Consider the following 18,162-nt stretch of genomic DNA (forward strand, 5'->3'; position numbering starts at 1 on the left):
AATTTTTTTTTTTGGGGGTAATATGTCAGGGTCGCCAAAAATTGCCTCCACATTTGCGTCTCGCTTACGCCTGCCAGATAGATGATCCGGCTCTTAACTTTTTTGAGATCCACCGTGATCTTCGCTCAAGAACTTTTGAACGATCGGTGCAACGATTCGAAAAAATACCAGGCAAGATGATAATTCCAATCCGTTGCTTCTCATGCGGAAAGGTACGTGACCTTCTCTGATCAACTTCCGTATTTACTCATTCGGTAAACCAGGTCATCGGCGATCTATGGGATCGTTACCTTAAGTTGATTGAGCAGGATGACATGAAGGACAGGTACGCGCCCAAGGCCATGGCCCCACCTACGAGTATGGACTGAGGATGACTACAGTGAGGCTATGGACGCTCTCGGTTTGAACAGATACTGCTGCCGCCGCATGGTCATGACCCACGTCGACCTCATCGAGAAGCTTTTGCGATACAATCCGGCCGACAAGGAGGCACAGCGACAGCTAGATGCTAGGATACAAGCACAGCGGGCGGCTGAGAGAGATGGACACTAAGATGACGCGTATTGCACACTTTTTGAGAATTAGAGTCAGTATCAGGGGCTAGGAAGCCCACGAAGTTCCAAGCCACGACGCTATGAATGCGCGTCTCGCGTACGGACAAGCGCGTGTAACGAAACGAAGAAACCATATTGAGGACAAAGAAGTTTTGTAAGAATGACTTCGGCTCTTGTTGTCATCGTGACAGCTCGCGGCCAGGCAATGGAATACCAGTTGGAATGAGAAAGCAGAGAGAACAACGCATGAATGTACATCATACTAGGAGATGAGTCACAAACAACTCTGCATCAGGCCAGGGCATGATATGGCAGCTCTTTCCAATGCCTCTGATCTCCTCCATCTTGTATATTGTTGCAAAATGGCTCTCTTGCCTCTTCGGAAATTGCTCGGCTATCCACTCGTCTCCGCACGTCGTTTCTTGGCCGGTCTCCCGCTTCCTATCATAAGCACCGTCTCAGCGTTCCTTTCCATTTCGTCACATCACACTTCACATGTGGCTCATGGCGCAACCCAAGATTTTACTGTACTTTGATTTGCACAGCCCGTTTTCGTACCTCTCGTTTCACGCGTTACGTGTACGGAGATTTTTCCCCGCCAAGTCTTGTCCATCGCCAAGCTAATTGTGCAGAATGACGTCCGCTTCAGGAGCTGCGACATCGTATACGTACCTGTGCTATTGGTAGAAATGAATAAGTGGCTAAAAACGCAGCCACCGTGGGAAGTCCCAAGTACATAACATTTCCATCACATGTTCACTGGCCTTTATTTACGCGAATCAGACCGTGTTAGGTGGATCGAGAACGATCTTCGCCGCTCAGCACCATACGCTGGGCTAGAGTGGAAGGCCGGATGGCCTAGGGATTTCCCTCTGAGAACTACGACTGGAGTATGCTCGATCTCGGCCGTTTGCTCTCGGGCGTTTACTGAGTACAAGGAAAGGTGCAGCGCGCGCTCGTAGCATGCTCACTTGTATGTCCAGACCGGCTTCCAGAGGTCGTTGCTGCACTGTATCACGCCTTTTGGGTTGAAAAAGAGGCTGTTCAACGACCAGAGATATCACTCCCCGTCATTGGCGACGTTGTTGGCGAAAGCCTTGCGCGCGAGATCGCACAGAAGGTAAGCTTTCTGAGCTGCATTACACCCACCTCGTTGAATAACACCTGCACAGAGCATCACAATTGCGGTACGAGACAAATTAGCCAGCAACACGGACGAGGCTCTCAGAGATGGTGCGTGCGGACTTCCTTGGCTGAAATGTACGACGGCGGATGGAAGCAGGACAGAGAGCTTTTGGGGATTTGATCATATAGGTCAGGTGGCAGATTTTCTTGGCCTGCCAGCGCCGATGGAAGACGAATCGATGCGCAATTAGCCACACATTTGCTGTCTGATCGGAAGCGGCTTTGACAGAGCACAATGGCCGTCTACGCTGACTCTGAGCCTTCCAATCTTCCCACAAGAAAGACGCGGGGCGGAGAGCCTAGACTAGACGAGTTTGCACGTCGAAAACCGACAACAATGCGAGAAGAGGTCAGAGATAAGCATGCAGGCATCGTGCAGAGGACGTGCAGTTGTGCCTGTGGACGCAGTCGTTCAAGGCCAACGATGGCGGATCCTTTCTTCAAGCGGTGTGAAGAGGACAGAGTGGAGCACGGTGGAGAAGGAACAGTGGAGTGAGCGCTGAGGAAGCCGTGCTGCAATGTGCGGGCATGGACTGCGATGTACTGGGCCGCACCGGGCTGTGCTGTGTGATGCCGTGCCGTGATGTGCCGTGCTGTGCTGCACCCGACCACGCGCTTCGGGCTCCGCCCGCACTCAACGTCATTGTTGAGTGAAGGAAGGCCAAAGGTGGGGTGCAACAGCTGCAACGGGCGGAACAGCTCATTCAGCTACGTTCACTTGCGTTAAAGCTTAAGTTAGTTACTCCCCCCGTTGACGAAAACAAAAACACAAAAACCAACGCTTTCCCCGCCATTTCCAACCCAGCAGCACATTGTCCGTTTTGCAATTGCACGACCCTACATACCGTAATTGTCCACCAAGCAGCGCGATCATGAGCGTGAAGACGGTAGAAACCAAGCCCTACACCGATCAGAAGCCGGGCACGTAAGTCTTTTGCTGCGGCCTGTGTCCTTGCAGAAGCACTAGCTCACCCCGCCTTTCACACAGATCTGGCCTGCGCAAGAAGGTCAAGGTGTTTCAGCAGCCAAACTATTCTGAGAATTTTGTTGCTGCCATCCTGCTGTCGATACCAGAAGGTGCTGAGGGCAGCACTCTGGTTGTCGGCGGTGACGGGCGCTTCTGGAATCCAGAAGTGACACAGCTGATTGCGAAGATCGGCGCTGCGTACGGCGTGAAGAAGCTCATCATTGGCCAGAATGGCATCTTGAGCACCCCAGCTGCCAGTCACATCATTAGGAAACGGAAGGCCACTGGTGGCATTCTGCTGACGGCCAGCCACAATCCCGGAGGTTCGTCTCGGCAGGAGTTGTGCGGCTGGAACGAGAGCGGTGCTAACGTTCGAGCGACAGGACCGAACGAAGACTTTGGCATCAAGTACAACTTGGCAAACGGCGCTCCGGCGCCGGAGAGTGTCACCAACAAGATTTACGAGACCTCCAAGACCCTCACCTCGTACAAGATTGCCGACATTCCTGACGTAGATCTGTCCACGATTGGCACAAAGGAGTACGGGCCACTGACGGTCGAGATCATTCATTCGACAGAGGACTACGTGGCGTTTATGAAAGAGATCTTCGACTTTGATCTCATTCGCTCCTTCCTCCGCTCACATCCTGACTTCAAGGTTCTGTTCGATGCACTGAACGGCGTGACGGGGCCGTACGGCGTCGCCATCTTCGAGCAGGAGTTGGGCTTGAAGGATAGCACGCAAAATTGCATACCCAAGCCAGACTTTGGTGGCCACCACCCTGACCCCAACCTGGTGTATGCGCACTCGCTCGTCGAGGTTGTCGACAAGAACGGCATCCAGTTTGGCGCTGCTTCCGACGGCGATGGAGACCGCAACATGATCTACGGCGCAAATACTTTCGTCTCTCCTGGCGACAGCTTGGCCATAATTGCCCATCATGCCAAGCTTATTCCCTGGTTCAAGAACCAGGGTGTCTACGGTCTGGCTCGCAGCATGCCGACCTCTGGCGCTGTTGACCTCGTCGCGAAGAAGCAAGGTCTTAAGTCTTACGAGGTCCCAACAGGCTGGAAGTTCTTCTGCGGCCTCTTCGACGCCAACAAGATGAACATTTGCGGTGAGGAGTCCTTTGGCACTGGCAGCAACCATATTCGCGAGAAGGATGGCCTGTGGGCCATCGTTGCCTGGCTGAATATCCTTGCTGGTGTAGGTCAAGAGAAGGGCATCACTCCGTCAATCAAAGACATCCAGATGGACTTCTGGAAAACGTACGGCCGCACTTTCTTCACGCGCTATGATTACGAAGGCTGCGAAACCGAAGGTGCGAACAAGGTAGTGGCACACATGAAGGAGCTTATCACCACTAAAAAGGCTGAATTTGTTGGCTCGTCCATTCAAGGCCGCAGGGTAACCGAAGCAGACGACTTTTCGTACACCGATCTCGATGGTAGTGTGAGCAAGAATCAGGGTATCTTTGTAAAGTTTGACGACGGCACTCGTATCGTAGTTAGATTGTCTGGCACTGGCAGCAGCGGGGCAACGATCCGTCTGTACATAGAGAAGTATGAGAGCGACGAGAGCAAGTATGGTTTGGACGCGCAGGAATACCTGAAGGAGGCCGTTGCCTTGGCAGTGGAGCTCCTCAGGTTGCAGGAGTTCATTGGCCGAACTGGTAAGTCTAGTCACGTCCTTGTTCTTTGGGAATGAGCAAAGTGCTTATAAGATTGGCAGAACCCGACGTCAAAACGTAAGTTATCTTTGAGACAAAAAAACATAGTCGCTACGTCATAGCAAAGACTACGCGGGACACGAATCAATGCGGCGATGGAACAGTAAAAGGGCATTTTCAATGTGGAGCATTCACAAAAATACAATGTGCTGGTAGAACGAACATACCGAGCGACGCCTAGAATGAAACTACTCATTTCAGTCTCGGGAGGAGTTCTGTTCAATTCACAACTTTATCAAGCTTTCAAAGTCAATTGCCTCCTCACAGACATATTCTAAGTTTACGGCAGATATAGAAATGCACGTGATTTCAAGGATTCTCTCATCACCTGTACTTGCACGACCTTACGTTCCACACCATACGCTTCACGTTTCTTGACTACTCCATGTGAAGGTTTAGAAGCGAGTAAGATGATATATGACATAGATGGAACTAGAGTTTTGAAGCATGATCTTGCTTGCTCTTTGTTATGCGGGGAAGCCGAGGATATGCTGATGTTTTCTTATAGCTTGCGATGATTCTTCTTGAGGAACGCTGAATATGCTAACTCAAGTGTACGATATACCGTACAAAAAGCGACTTTGAAAGGCCTGGGCACGAAAAATCACTCTCAGTCTGATCATTATTATCATCACTTGTCATAATCGTTCTTATCCGCCATGAGTCTCAGCACGGAAGAGGCCAAGAAACAGCTTCGTGAACAAGGATGGGTTCGACTGTCAGGCGTGCTGACCAGAGAAGAGGCAGCGCATGTGTTAGATCGTCTTTGGAAGGCAAAGGTAGCCGCCGAAGCCAAGGGAGATCAATCGTACTTGGAGCACCTGGACCCGAATCCATCCAACGTGCGGGTTTTTGGACTGCTCGAACTGGATCCGATCTTCCGGGAGCTGATTGCCCACCCCAAGATCATCGAGCTCGTGAAGCACATTTTAGGGGACGACTTCATCATCAGCAATTTCACGGCGAACATTGCCCGACCCGGAGCGCAGTCAATGGCCCTGCACTCGGATCAAAGCATCATAGTTGCCAATCCTTGGATCGAAACCTGGGTTCTCAACGCGATCTGGTGCCTGTCTGACGTGTACAAGGAGAACGGCGCGACGCTCTACATTCCAGGCTCGAACAAGTGGGTTATGAAATCAGACGTCCCCGCCAACGCCAACGAGCTCCTGGTCCCGTTCAACGCGAAAATGGGCGACGTCATCCTGATGGACGGCCGCGTGTGGCACACGAGCGGCTCCAACGTCACAAAGGACCAGGACAGGCCCCTCATGTTCGGAGCATACTCTGTTGGCTTTTTGAGGCCGCAGTCGAACTGGAACGCCTCGCTCTCGCCGGAGACGCAGAACAGCCTGAGCGACGAGATGCGGGAGTGGCTAGGGCTAGGGCCAAAGGGAAACATTGGCAAGGCTGGGGACATTGCTCACAACTACTTGAGCAAACAGTTTAGCGACAAGAAGGATCAGGCAAAACTGTGAGCGTCTCGGCAAAGTTTGTCCGATCATACAAAGCAACACACGAAATGTTCACCTTTTCCAGCCGGGGCAAGCGTAGAACAGAACGTAATGCCAGAGTCATGTGAGAGGTGCTGATAGCTTTGGCGACGAGATGTTGCTTTAACCCCAATCATGGTCACAGAGATTGTGCTGCGTATAGCGAGTGCCTTTTTGCATTGCGTGACATAATGCAAGCCCGTCATCTGCGGCCGCCTTGTACTGACTCAGCCGTCTCTACATTTCCCCGCAGCGTTTGTTCTGTCTGTGGGGTTGAAGAGCCCCGGATATTCGGATAAGGATGAGGAGAGTACTTATGTTCCTGGTTCGGCGGAAGCTCCAAAACTCACGGAACAATCAGGGTATGTTTGTGTTTTATTTTTTATTCTTTTCCTTTTCTTCTTTCGTCTCTTTGTCCACAAGTCGAATTTCTATTCCAAATCTCTTTCGTTCTGCCTCCTATACCCGTCTCTTTAAAGCCTAGCCAACTACTACTATTGCTATTACTTTTTGAAAGGTGCCATCGCAATATCTTTGTGTCGATACCAGAAAAAAGGGGCGTGCAAACTTGCATCTTTCACAATGGTCACAACAACAGCGACAACAATAACGATACCGGTTCGGACGAGCCTGCCGGAATTTAAGGGAAACAATGCCGACGTGAATAGGAACATCAACAGAGAGAAGCTGGCAATACCAATAAGCGATGCCGAGTTCAGAGAAGCAGTCGATCTGGTCAAAGAGCGGCTGGACCTTATGTCGGAAACGAAGGCCAAGTTCCTTCTCAGCGTTGGTGTTGGGCAGCCTGACATGTTGATCGATGCAAGATCGTCAAGCCCGACGCTGGAGATCCTCTCTGGCGCTGCGCCGGACGACCTTGACGCGCACATATTTTCGAGGGTTCCGTCCCTCAAACAATTGCACGCCGGCAATTGGGACAGTCGCTTCGCCGCGAGGTGGGGCCACATCAATCTGGTGTTTGGAAAGTGGCCTGTCGGGATCAAATTCGGCGACGCCATGACTGGCATGAAATGGACGCACCCCAAGCTGTCCGACATCAACCTCGCCGAGCTGCCGAAGCCGACGGAGGACCTGGCGCAGGTCAAGCGCGACATGGAGCGGTGGGGCTACGGGTTTATAAAGAACGCCCTGACGTCGGAAGAGGTCGCCCGTCTGAAGAAGCGGCTGTTGAACCAGGCCAGAGGCGAGGCAGAAGCGGGCAAGGGCGTCTTCGACGGTGGTCCGGACAAGCCGAACCAGAGAGTCCTGTGCCTTCCGAACAAGGGCCAGGAGTTCCTCGACCTGCTGGAGAACAAGGCCATCGACGGCCTGATCCCAGACCTGTACGGCGAAGACGCCATCCTGTTCTCGTACACGGCCAACATCGCCCGCTACGGCAACGTGCCCATGCACCTGCACACCGACCAGATCACGATCCAGCCGCCGATTCGCTCCGTCGCCGTCGGCGCCAACATGGCCTTCTTTCTGGACGACGTCTCCGCCGAGAACGGCGGAACGCTCGTCATGCCAGGCTCGCACCGGGGCAACCTCGCCCCAGACGACCCTTGGGACCCCAAGGACACGATCGCGGCGTCAGGCCCCGCGGGGTCGTGCATGGTATTCGAATCCAGGCTCTGGCATGCGACGGGCGCGAACAGGATCCCCGGCTCGCAGCGGCCCGTCCTCCTGCTCTACTTCACCCGGCCGTGGATGCGGCAGCAGGAGAACTTCAGCCTGAGCCTGATGGACGAGGTGTACGAGAAGTGCAGCGACCGCGTGAAGGCCTTCCTGGGCTTCAAGATGGCGGCCAGCGTCGGCAGCGTGCAGGGCTTTGGTGGGAAGAACGGCAGCATCACAAGGCGGCCACGAGCCGACGAATACATTGGCATTCTCGGCGAGAGTTAGGCGTCAAAGGCAGCAGCGGACGGTACGCGCGCTCCATTCCAGAACCGACTCTTGACGCATCTGTGCGTGCCGTGAAGCTGCACCTGCTGAAATATATACGTAGAAACGCGCGTATATACATATAGATACTCTGACTAATAAAAGCTAGCATCGCATTGCAAGACGAACGAGGAGTTGGAACGTTACTTTGCTTTCTTATTTTCTCCGCGCTCTCCAAATCTATCTGCCCGTGGGACTTCTTCCCATTTAACCAGTGAATGCTATGTAATCTATGCCAGGAAAAGGAAAATCGAATACACTTTTGTCTTTGTTCCGGCCCCAATGCAAGCAAGGATGGTAAGAAAGGCTTTCCATTCAGACGTTGATCTCATAGTAAAGAAAGGTATGTCAAGCTTTCTGCTCGTACATCGGATGAGTGGAGGATTTGTCCGTGTCGAACATCGTCCTATGTTAGACGCGTTCTGCGCAGGCTGCCGCGGATAAGGCTTACTGTCAAACTACCTTTCCTGATGCCTATGTGTAGGGCAAGGTTCAAGATACCGACGCTATGCTGCTGGCGTCCCCAGAAGAAAATATATCCAGAGTCGAGGTGACCTCCGAAAAGAAAAAGAATGAAAAATCTTTTTTTTTTAAAAAAAAAGGAAGGAAAAAAAAACCCCTTGCCAAAGGACATTTCCTAATTTTTCGTCGCCGGCGCACAATGCTCGGGGATGGAAGCCTTGCCATCCCTCCTGGCGAAGTCAAGTATCAGAATGGCTTTCCACCCACGAGCTTGAAGGCGTTGGACAGGCATGTGTCGATGAGAAAACTGTTTCACATCGGCGTTGTATTCTAGAGCTTTTGTGTAGGAGCTCCCTTGGGGTCTTCACCGCAGATGGGATTCGCGGCGCAGATAGTATATCCGGTCGGGCCATTCCATTGCCGTAGTTTGAGGATGACGACGATGGAGATGGCCTTCAGTGATTTAGTACATTAGGCATGCTGACGCTGGTCGTCCGAATCACTTAGTTGGGGCGCCGTAAGGATCTCATGACCGAGCATGTTGCCGACTCCGGCTCTGATCAACTCTTTCGTCACTTGGATGGTGTTGAATCCAGGCGCTTTGTCGACGATGTTGCTTTTGAGACGTGTCTAGAGGCGGCAGAATGCGGTAGGAGTAGAAAGCGTTGTGTTTGTCGGCATCAAGTCGTCTGTGCAAGTTGTGGGTTAGCACAGGGATTGATGGATGTTTCGTTGCGATTTCATGGAGATGGACTGTCTTTCCCTATTGTTCTTCCAAGCAAAGGCATTTTAGTCTCGTTCAGGTCGCGAAGCAGTTTTACTTTTGACACGCAACGCCATTTCAAAGGATATATGCTTCCAGAAACTTCAGCCTAATTGACGTCAACAAGAAGGTTCTCCGGGCTATTCGTGCAAGCGGTCGATTGTTTTTTAGCCGTGTCAGTAGAGTTGACATTCTCGGGCGGCTCCGAATTTGACATCACGTCCGACCTTGCGTTAATGTCTTTGGCGGCCGTCTGTTTGGTCCAAAGCTCACAGTACTTCTTGCCACGTCGAATCAAGTCTTCATGGGTGCCGCGCTCTATAATCTGCCCCTGGTCGATGACCAAGATCAGATCCGCGTCCATGATTGTGGACAGCCGATGGGCGACTACGAAGGTGGTTCTGCCGGCGCTGAGTTTCTTGAAAGCAGCTTGAATCTGCGCCTCGATGGATGAGTCAACTGCAGAAGTTGCCTCGTCGAGGAGCACGATCTTAGGGTTCTTTAGGATAACTCGTGCTATTGCAATGCGCTGCAGCTCTCCTCCAGAAAGCTTGACGCCGCGCTCGCCCACCTTGGACTGGTACTTGTCCGGGAAGGTCATAATCTTGTCGTGCACTGCGGCCGCTTGACAAGCCGCTATGACCTCTTCGTCCGTCGCGTCGAGACGAGCATAGCGAACGTTTTCCATGATCGTCCGGTTGAACAACGACGGGTCTTGCGGAACGACGCCAAGTTCTTGTCTCAAAGAGTCGATCGTGACACTGCGCAAGTCCTGGCCGTCAATAGAGATCGAGCCACTCGTCACATCGTAGAACCTGAAGAGCAGTTTGAGCGTCGTGCTCTTCCCGCCACCCGTTTCTCCGACCAAAGCCACTGTCTGGCCGGGCAAGACGGTGAAGCTGAGACCTTTGAGCGTCTCCTTGCGCTCGTCGTAAGAAAATCCAACATTCTCAAAAGTGACATGGCCATCCGTAACTTTGAGTGGCAAGGCGGCATTGTCACTTTTGACGGTCGGCTGGGTCTGAAGCAGCTGCAGAAGTCGCTCGGCATCCACGGTCGCGCTTGAAATGAGTCGGTAGTGGTAAGTGATCATGTGCAAGGGGCTCATCAGGGACGACCAGTACATGACCAGAGTGACGAAACTGCCGATCGGCTTCCTGCCCTCGCTGATCTGAAAGATGGCCATCATGGAAACGGTGAGAAGGCCGCCAAATACGATAAGGTATTGAACAGCATAGCCAAGAGAGCTCAACACGTAATATACGAGCTGAGCGCTCATTTCGTCCTGGACCGCCCGACCATAGGATTCCTCTTCGAACTTGGCGCGGTTGAAGTAGGATATCGTAGGCCAATTGGAGACGCATTCGTACATCTTCTTGCTTTCGGCCCTGCTCTTCTCGGTGTACATTCGCCTCTTGGGCCTTACCATCGTGGTGGTGGCGACGCTCGTCCAGACGAACATTGTGCCGACGATGAGGAAAACCACGGCCATTGCAGGGCTGAAAAGGTGGGAGATGTACACGAATGCGATGAGCACGTCGAGCAGCACGGGCACGATCTGAAAGAAAAGCGTCTCGAGCAAGTCGTTGAGCGAGTCTGCTTGCCCGATGCTCTTGATCAGGTCGCCGGAATCTTTGTTGCTGTGGAAATCCATCGAGAGGCTCATGACGTGTCGAAACGCGAGCTGCCTGATCTGGCTGGAGGACCAGTTGTGCAAGTGCGTGCGGGCAATGTCAGAGATGAGTCCGAAACTTGCAAAGCTGTTCGCCCAGTTTAGAAGAACCCACAGCAAGACCGCTCTCCACGGCATGACCGTGTAGTCTCTGGCCAGCTCATCCGTGATGATGCCCAGCTGGCGTGGGACCATGACGTTCACGAAGCGGTCCAGAAACATGTGGATGATGATTATGACCAGGCAGAACTGGACCTTGCGGTTCTTGAAGGGAACGAGATAGGGGATGAATATCTTGAACTCTTTGGTGTAACCCCACCAGCCACCATTGGCCTCGAGGCGCCTCTGCTGGGACTCCTTTACAGCCTTGTCGGGGTCTTTGCCGTCCTCGGACTCGTCGTCCTGAGACTCGTTGCCCGTCGCTCCGTAGGCTCGGGGCGAGGCCGAGCCATTCGTCTCGGAGAGCAAAGGCCCAGCCTCTTCTTCGAGGTCGGCTTCCTCGGTCTTGCGCATGATGCGGAGCATGTTGACAAGGAGCATCAGCACGGCGCCGATTCGAAGCGCCTGAAGCACCGTCCGGACGACGTCGAAGCCGGTCGTCCCGCCGGTCTGGGGGGCTGCGACGCCGCAGACGGCGGCCTCGAAAACGAAGGCGAGAAGCCAGGCTGCCGCGAAGGGGTCCCAGGCGGGCGTTTCGCTCGTCGCCAGCGCCGCGACGAGAACGCCCCAGACGTACATGTCCGCCAAGTCAGCGACGATCCGGTGCTCTGGGATGTCCAGCGCCCGGCGTTGAAGGGACTGGACGAGGTTGAGAACGACATGACCGACATAGGTGAGAAAGACGGCGCACGTCAGTGTCAGCGCTGTTCGTCGCCCCCGGGCTGGCCGGTCTCCTGTCGTGGCGGTGCGGAGCGTGATCCAGTCGAAGATGAGGAGTGCGCAGAACGAGCAGATCATGCATGCTGGATAAAGATACTCGAGCAACTCGGCGGCTGCCATCGACTCTGCCATCGGTGGTCGCAAAGAGGTTCGAAATCTTGACGGGCTCAGGAAACGCTTCTGGGGCACGACGGCGACGGCTCTCTTCTATACCCGGCGCCAAACGGCCTCGAACTTGCTGTCTGGACCCCGTACAAGAGGCTGGAAGTGCACTGCCTAGTAGAGATGACCAAGGAAGCGACGGAGATGCTTGTCATCCCAGGCTGCACCCTCGTATAACGTTGAGTGTGTGCGCGTGTCATTCTCGCAAGACCGGGTGGGAACCTAAGACGGTCCAGTCTACGGCGGTCTCCCCTCTTTGGTATCTTCTCCTTCGTCTCCTTCCTCTCCTTCTTCTCAGTTGCCAGAAAAAAAAAAGACTGAGCGCTGAGTCTCTCTAAGCCACGCTCCGATCTAGTAAGGTTGCGCGGCCTCGCTTGTCTCACCACAGTGACCAGGTGTCCACACCTCATTGCATATATTTACTTTCGTCACTTCGGTTCGCTCTTCTGACTGGAGAACCAGGACCAGCGTAGTTCTACATCCAACCTTGAGCCTCCCGCCGGCCCCCAAAGAGACAATCCATGTGTGCCCGGCCTAGAGGGAGATGGAAGAAACGGTGACTCAGAAGCAAACGGAGACAAAGATGCTGCCTAAGCAGCTCTGACGTCCAGGCTGTTCCAGGTCTCCTTTGTCTTTTCTTCTCAACTGCGTAGAAACGAAGGCTCCTGTCCCTCTCCCTAGACTTGGGCTTCATGTCTTTTCTTTTATTCATTCCTGTCAAAGAATAATCTACGTCCTACATGTCCATCCCCACAACCTCTCTCACCTTGCTCCAACAGGGCCTTTTTTTTTTTTTTCAAAAATGTACTTTTGGAAAAGCTGCTCTGCTCGAGAGAATGCTACGCATAGATATGTATTCCAAGGCTAGCCAAAGACAGAAACAGCAACAAACCTCTCAGTGCCTCATATCCTGTCCGTCGTTTGCTTATCTGTCCTCCCGTCCAGCCCGTCCTTGGTGTCAAACAACTGTTCACTACTGCTACACGTACATACAGCCGGTCCCAAACAAACGTCACTCAACCAACGTCTCATGAGGACAAAAACAAAAGAAGGAAAAAAAAAACCGCACAAATTTGGGTCATCTTCTCAGACGTCCGATATCCTTGCCGCGGGCATTCCATCTTCGGCGCTGCGGTTTTCGTCCATCAGAGACCTGCGTTACGTGCCGGATTGTCGTAAGTTCGCAGAAGCTAGCTGTTACCCATCTGCGCGTTGGTGGCCATGCTCGCCTTCTTGTCCCTTATGCAATCGTACAAAATCGAATGTGCATCCCGTGTCGTCCGGCTCGAAGATGGCGCAGACTGTAAGTTCCAGGACAGTTGGGTTTGCCCGGCATCCAAGATAGGAAAGAAAGAAACTGCTTTGCCGCTGTCGATCAAAGTGACTGGTCGTGTGAAGGGCCCCAACAACGTCTTTCATTGCCAGTGGTTTGAGGTCATGAAACCTTCTTCCAGGGTCCTGTCTTCCAGAGTTCTGATAAAGTCTCTGTTGCCTCCGCCTCCTGCTCCTCGTTGGCCTCCCTGTCCAGCACGGCTTGGCCGCCTTCGGTTACCCTGGGAGTCCGGGGCGCCCTCTGGCGGAGGTGGATAGTACGCAGGGCTAGGTTGAAGCCTGATTGGCGCGTTGGGATCCAGATGGCCCATAACCCGTTGCAGCGCGGCAGGAATTCCCGTGTTGTGCTGTTCGAGCGTTGAGGCGCGTTGGCGACCTGCGCGCGTCGAAGCCTGCGCGTACAGGTTGCCAGGCGGCGGTGGCTGCGGCTGATAACGCGGCGTCTGTTGCTGCGCGGACATCATACTACCCAGGGGTGGTGGTGGCGGTGGTGGTTGTTGTTGTGACGCGTAGCCTCCGGCCGATTGCTGCTGGTAGGGTGGCGGAGGCGCAGTCTGGTGGCTTCCAGCCGAGGGGGCATACATGTTGTACATGTTTGGGGGCGGCTGCTGACTCATCGGCGAGGCCGGATACGAATTCATTTGCATAGAAGCGTAGGCGGCACTTTGTGCTTGTGCTTGTGCCTGTGCTTGGGCCTGGGCGTGTGCCTGTGCCTGCGCAGCCGCTTGCTGCTGCCTTTGTTTGCTCATGGCTTCTGCGCGCTGCTGTTCCTGTACGCCGGGCGCGGGAGACTTGCTTGAGCTCGAGCGAAGCGTCATAGGCGGGATGAACGGCCCGGTGAATTTCTGCTGCGTGATGAAGGGGTGCAGTTTGGCCTGATTTGGGGTCCACCTTTCGAGCGGGTTCAGGTTCAACAGACCCTGTGCGAAGTCGATGAACGCGGTGCGATTCGCCATTTCTGTACATGTCAGTCTCTGTACGGTTCTCACGCGCGCGTCTTTGCGAAACACAGACCTCGTTCAATCTCATGCGGCTTCATGTTCTTCCTCGGCATGGGATAGTTCTTGATGATTTCCGGCAGCGTCGTCGCCGTAAAGTACTTCTTGCTGGGCTGCTCCTTCGTCCCGTGCTCCCTCGAATACTGTTCCATGCTCTTTAGCCTGTACGTCCTCCTCCCGTACTCGTCGTGTGTCTTCTCGAAGAACTCGCCGGACTGCTTGCCCATCTCCAGCATCCACGTTGGCGGAAGCCCCAGCATCTCCGTTATCCGCGCGACCTGGTTGTACTCTGACGAACCTGGGAACAGCGGCAGGCCGAGGAAAAGCTCGACCACTATACAGCCCAAGGACCACATGTCAATGGCGGCAGAGTAGGGCAGTCCCAACAGGACCTCGGGGGATCGGTAGAAGCGCGATTGGATGTACGTGTACACCGTCTGTCGTTCGTCGCACGCAGATCCAAAGTCGATGATCTTGATGATGGGACTTTCAAGGCTGTTCAAGAACGGTCAGAACGAACGTGGGGAGGGCTTGACGGGGGTCAGCGCGATGAACTCACTTTTTGAGAAGGATGTTTTCAGGCTTCAGATCGCAATGGATCAGTTTGGCCTTGCCCAGCAGCGATAGGCCGGTGAGGAGCTGCTGAGCAAACACGCGGACAAGCGTCGTGCTCAGGCCGCGGAACTGATTCTGCTTGATGAGCTCGTACAGGTTGACGCTCAGCAGCTCGAAGACCAGGCAGAGGTGCTGTCGGTGGATGAACGTGTCCTTGAGCCGAAGCAGGTGGTGGTCGTCGTTCTTGTCCATCTGCTTGTTCAGCAGATCCAAGACGGAAACTTCCATCATGCTTTGATTGAAGTAGGCGGTTCGGTTCTTGACCACCTTCACGGCCACCACCTCTTGCGTTTTCAGATTCTGACACTTGACCACCTGCCCGAACGTACCCTGGCCCAGCACGTCCAGGATGAGGTACCTGTTCTTGTGACCGGACTCCTCGGAGCCGAGAATGTCGTTCACGTACAGGATGTAGTCGCTGTCCTCGTTGTCGTACCCATCGTTCTTCACGCCCTTGCTTGGCTTCGTCAGCACCCGGCGCGGGTTCCGTGACGACTCGTACTTGAAGTTCGGGTTGCAGATGCGGTACGTGTCCGGCAGGGACGTCGTCAATGCACGCAGCGGACTGAGAAACCCACCCTCGGGGTTCGCGCGGCGAAAGGGGGGCTGCTCGTTGATTTTGGGCACCAGGTCGGCGGTGTTGGTACATTTTGTGAACTTGGGCACGGGGCCGCGCGAGGCGGAGGACTGCTGCGACGGCTGAGAATGCGACGTCGCACGCACGGGCGACTTGGGATCGTTGCGTGCAAAGGTTGGGAGCTGAAGCGGCGCAGACGACTGAGGATGGTAGCTCGACGGCGACATGGCTGATTGCAAGGGGGGAAGCTGGGGAGCGTGCGGCCGTGAGGCTGTTTAGACTGGTTAGCGTCCGTTTTCCGGCTGCTCGACGAGGGCGTGAGGAGAACGATGCTTACAGGGAGGCGAGGCATAGTAGTGGTTTGTGGGTGAGATGAACGAGTTGGACCGCGTGGGCGAAACCCTGGTCTGCTGTCCACCCGGCGAATAGCTCTGGTAGCTGGCCTGCTGGGGGCCCGACGAGTACGGCGACGAGGGCGAAAGGTTCATGGGCGAATACCGCTTCGCGGCCGACGACTCTTCCTGCTGGACCAGCTGGGTGGAGGACATGCGCGTGTGGCCCGCTCGCGCACCTTGGCCCCGCTTCCCGTACATGTCGGCGTCTTCCATCCTGATGTCGCCGTCGCCGTCGCCGCTGTAGTGGCCGTCACGACCATGCGGAGCCGAAGGCGAGGTCAGCGGCATGGATGGTGGACGGTGGGCCGAGGGCGGCTGGGCGTAGCCGTCTTGCTGCTTGGCGGCAGAGACGGAGGTGAGGTCTCGCTGGCCGTAGTGCTGGGAGGGGATAGTTTGCGGGGCGTAGCGCGTCGAGCGACTGGCGCCGGCGTTGTCCATGACGGACGAAGGCCACTGCTGCTGGTCCATGGGATGGACTGCAGCGCTGGCGGGATCAGAGAGCGTCGGGCTGGATGGATGCGAGGTGCAGGAGACGCTGCACGCAAGTGGTGGTGGTTTTGGTTCAGGCGGTCGTGTTCCTGGGCATGCTCGGAGGAGACCAGGCGCAAGGTCGCATGCACGGAGTGGGATCTAGGTGGCTGAGGATGGGATGGGCGACACAAAGGAAAGCGACGAGGACGGCTGTAGGGGCATGCAGAGGCGGAGGGAGAGAGGACGCAAGATGCAGAGCAGAGGTAGAGCAGAGGTAGAGCAGAGCTGCGAGAGAGAGAGAGAGAGAGAGAGAGAGAGAGAGAGAGAGAGTGTGTGTGTGTGTGTGTGTGCGCGTGTGCGCGTATGCGTGGGCGTGGTGTTGTGTGTGTGTATGTGTGCGTATGTGTGGGCGTGGTGTTGTGTGTGCGTGCGTGTGTACGTGTGTGTTGGCGCTGCGGTGATGTGGTTGTGTCGTGAGCGAGCTTTGCCCGCTGGTCCAGCTCCGCCAGCAAGCCAAACGAGAGGACTGCACGAGGGGCCTGGCTGGAGTCAAGAGGCTGCCTCAGCCGGCGGGCAGGCCGGCGGGTTTGTCTGAGGACAGACAAGCGGGCGGGCCGCGGCGACGACGAGGAGCGTCAGCGTCGAGACAGGACAGGGCCGGGGGCGAGGAGGAGAAGTGCGCGGGCGGCGGAGGAGAGGATGGCGGCGTTGTTGGAGACGGAGACGGAGGAGAGGAGGAGGGCGCGTCAGCAGGAGTGGCAGAGGTCGAGGCAGCGGAGGAGGCAGAGGCAGGGAAGCGGGAGCGTGGCGGCGGTGGAGGAGGAGGAGGAGGAGGAGGTGGTGGTGGTGGTGGTGGTGAGAGGCAGCGAGGGCCGCGAGCACGCCGCAGCTGAGCCGACGGCTGGGCCTTGCCGCCTGAGATTGGGCCCGGTGCGCGAGCGTCCCACGCGCGGGCAGCGAGGAGACGACCGCGGACGGCGCCCTGCGTGAGCGCCCGCCAGCTGCCTGCAGCGGGTGCGCGGGTCCCGCCTGGACGGGCTGGTCTTGCTCGTCCGTGCCGGCCAGCGCGACGAAGCGGTCCTGCTTGCGGTCGCGCCCACGCCTGGCTCCGCCGCTGGCCGCGCGCCCCGTCACTGTCCCATCCCCCCCGAGGAGCGCGCCGTCGCCATGTCGCGGCCGCATCGAGCACCGCGAGCGTTGCCTTCCGCTTGCCCACGGCCAGGCGACTCCTCCCCCTCCGCCGCTCGCAGCCGGACGCCCGAACGAGGCAGCATTCATGCCCAACGGCGCGGCCAACGAGCTGGCCAGCATGAGCCCGTCCGTCGCAGCATCTTCGCTTGCTCACTCAGTCCGACCCGAGTCTCCCTTCACCTCATCGATCCGAACGCTGACCAGCCAGACCGTCGCGTTGCACCAGAGCGCACCTCGCCCATGCGACGTTGCCGCTGTTCTGCCAGCTCACGTACCCAAGGACCGTGGCCCAGCCCCGTCGGCCCTCGAACGGCGGACACCGGCCGTTCCTGTCACGTGGATTTCACGTGACAGGTGGCCTGCGAAGTCCCGTCCACGCAAGGTCTGCCGGCCGTTCGTTGTTCCGTCGAGGCAGTTGGAACAATCTCGCGGCCACCCGAGCCTCCCTCGCGTGTCTGCGTCGGGTCTGTGGAGGAGTGGCAACTCTCAGCGCGAAGCTGCTGTTTTTCCGGCTGCAAGTGAAAAGCATCGCCGAATCTCGTGCATTCGCCTCCACACGAGCCGACAGCCAGCACGCAGCCAGGAGGAGCAAGAGGGGAAGTGCAAGAACTTGAGGGGAAGTAGAACAACGCCTGGGCCCCGTATCGCTGCTCGAGGAAAAGAACCCGTCCGTCTTAGCCTCAGCAAGCGGCGTGGCTCTTGGTCCTACGTGTTGGACCGTCTTGATGCTTGCTCACGAAATCAACGCCAGCCAGGCTACGTTGCTACGAAT

The 18,162-nt window shown here is 55.7% G+C and overlaps 6 protein-coding genes across 6 annotated transcripts; 4 read left to right on the top strand and 2 right to left on the bottom strand.

Moving 5' to 3' along the window:
* The first annotated feature begins 112 nt into the window (after positions 1-112).
* Positions 113-989, top strand: PV09_08571 (DNA-directed RNA polymerase I, II, and III subunit RPABC5). The gene is made up of 3 exons (XM_016362493.1): positions 113-212; positions 264-325; positions 381-989. The coding sequence occupies exons 1-3, from the start codon at positions 177-179 to the stop codon at positions 550-552; spliced, it is 270 nt and encodes an 89-aa protein (XP_016209635.1). The 5' UTR covers positions 113-176; the 3' UTR covers positions 553-989.
* A 254-nt stretch (positions 990-1,243) lies between these two features.
* On the top strand, positions 1,244-1,930 carry PV09_08572 (uncharacterized protein; the record flags this gene model as incomplete). Its single annotated transcript, XM_016362494.1, has 4 exons — positions 1,244-1,286; positions 1,338-1,444; positions 1,498-1,674; positions 1,727-1,930. 4 exons carry the CDS (start codon positions 1,244-1,246, stop codon positions 1,928-1,930), a joined length of 531 nt encoding a protein of 176 aa, XP_016209636.1.
* A 681-nt stretch (positions 1,931-2,611) lies between these two features.
* On the top strand, positions 2,612-4,458 carry PV09_08573 (phosphoglucomutase; the record flags this gene model as incomplete). The annotated part of the gene is made up of 4 exons (XM_016362495.1): positions 2,612-2,664; positions 2,728-3,029; positions 3,090-4,379; positions 4,439-4,458. The coding sequence occupies 4 exons, from the start codon at positions 2,612-2,614 to the stop codon at positions 4,456-4,458; spliced, it is 1,665 nt and encodes a 554-aa protein (XP_016209637.1).
* Positions 4,459-6,511: 2,053 nt separating this feature from the next.
* On the top strand, positions 6,512-7,950 carry PV09_08574 (uncharacterized protein; the record flags this gene model as incomplete). The annotated part of the gene is made up of 1 exon (XM_016362496.1): positions 6,512-7,950. The coding sequence occupies one exon, from the start codon at positions 6,512-6,514 to the stop codon at positions 7,832-7,834; it is 1,323 nt and encodes a 440-aa protein (XP_016209638.1). The 3' UTR covers positions 7,835-7,950.
* Positions 7,951-8,008: 58 nt separating this feature from the next.
* PV09_08575 (uncharacterized protein) lies at positions 8,009-11,856 on the bottom strand. Its single transcript, XM_016362497.1, has one exon. The coding sequence runs from the start codon at positions 11,779-11,781 to the stop codon at positions 9,208-9,210; it is 2,574 nt and encodes an 857-aa protein (XP_016209639.1). The 5' UTR covers positions 11,782-11,856; the 3' UTR covers positions 8,009-9,207.
* Positions 11,857-12,481: 625 nt separating this feature from the next.
* On the bottom strand, positions 12,482-16,539 carry PV09_08576 (uncharacterized protein). Its single transcript, XM_016362498.1, has 4 exons — positions 15,671-16,539; positions 14,701-15,604; positions 14,158-14,636; positions 12,482-14,101 (listed from the first exon to the last, which is right to left on the bottom strand). The coding sequence occupies exons 1-4, from the start codon at positions 16,194-16,196 to the stop codon at positions 13,227-13,229; spliced, it is 2,784 nt and encodes a 927-aa protein (XP_016209640.1). The 5' UTR covers positions 16,197-16,539; the 3' UTR covers positions 12,482-13,226.
* Between the last annotated feature and the right edge of the window lie 1,623 nt (positions 16,540-18,162).

Source organism: Verruconis gallopava, assembly GCF_000836295.1.
Source record: "Verruconis gallopava strain CBS 43764 unplaced genomic scaffold supercont1.43, whole genome shotgun sequence".
NCBI lineage: Eukaryota > Fungi > Ascomycota > Dothideomycetes > Venturiales > Sympoventuriaceae > Verruconis > Verruconis gallopava.

Coding starts and splice junctions, on each gene's coding strand:
- PV09_08571 (XM_016362493.1), top strand. CDS start 177: ATGATAATTCCAATCCGTTGCTTCTCATGCGGAAAG. Junction 213..263: donor GTTGCTTCTCATGCGGAAAG/GTACGTGACCTT, acceptor TCGGTAAACCAG/GTCATCGGCGATCTATGGGA. Junction 326..380: donor CAGGATGACATGAAGGACAG/GTACGCGCCCAA, acceptor GGATGACTACAG/TGAGGCTATGGACGCTCTCG.
- PV09_08575 (XM_016362497.1), bottom strand. CDS start 11,781: ATGGCAGAGTCGATGGCAGCCGCCGAGTTGCTCGAGTATCTTTATCCA.
- PV09_08576 (XM_016362498.1), bottom strand. CDS start 16,196: ATGGACCAGCAGCAGTGGCCTTCGTCCGTCATGGACAACGCCGGCGCC. Junction 14,637..14,700: donor GAAAACATCCTTCTCAAAAA/GTGAGTTCATCG, acceptor GTTCTTGAACAG/CCTTGAAAGTCCCATCATCA. Junction 14,102..14,157: donor GCCGCATGAGATTGAACGAG/GTCTGTGTTTCG, acceptor TGACATGTACAG/AAATGGCGAATCGCACCGCG.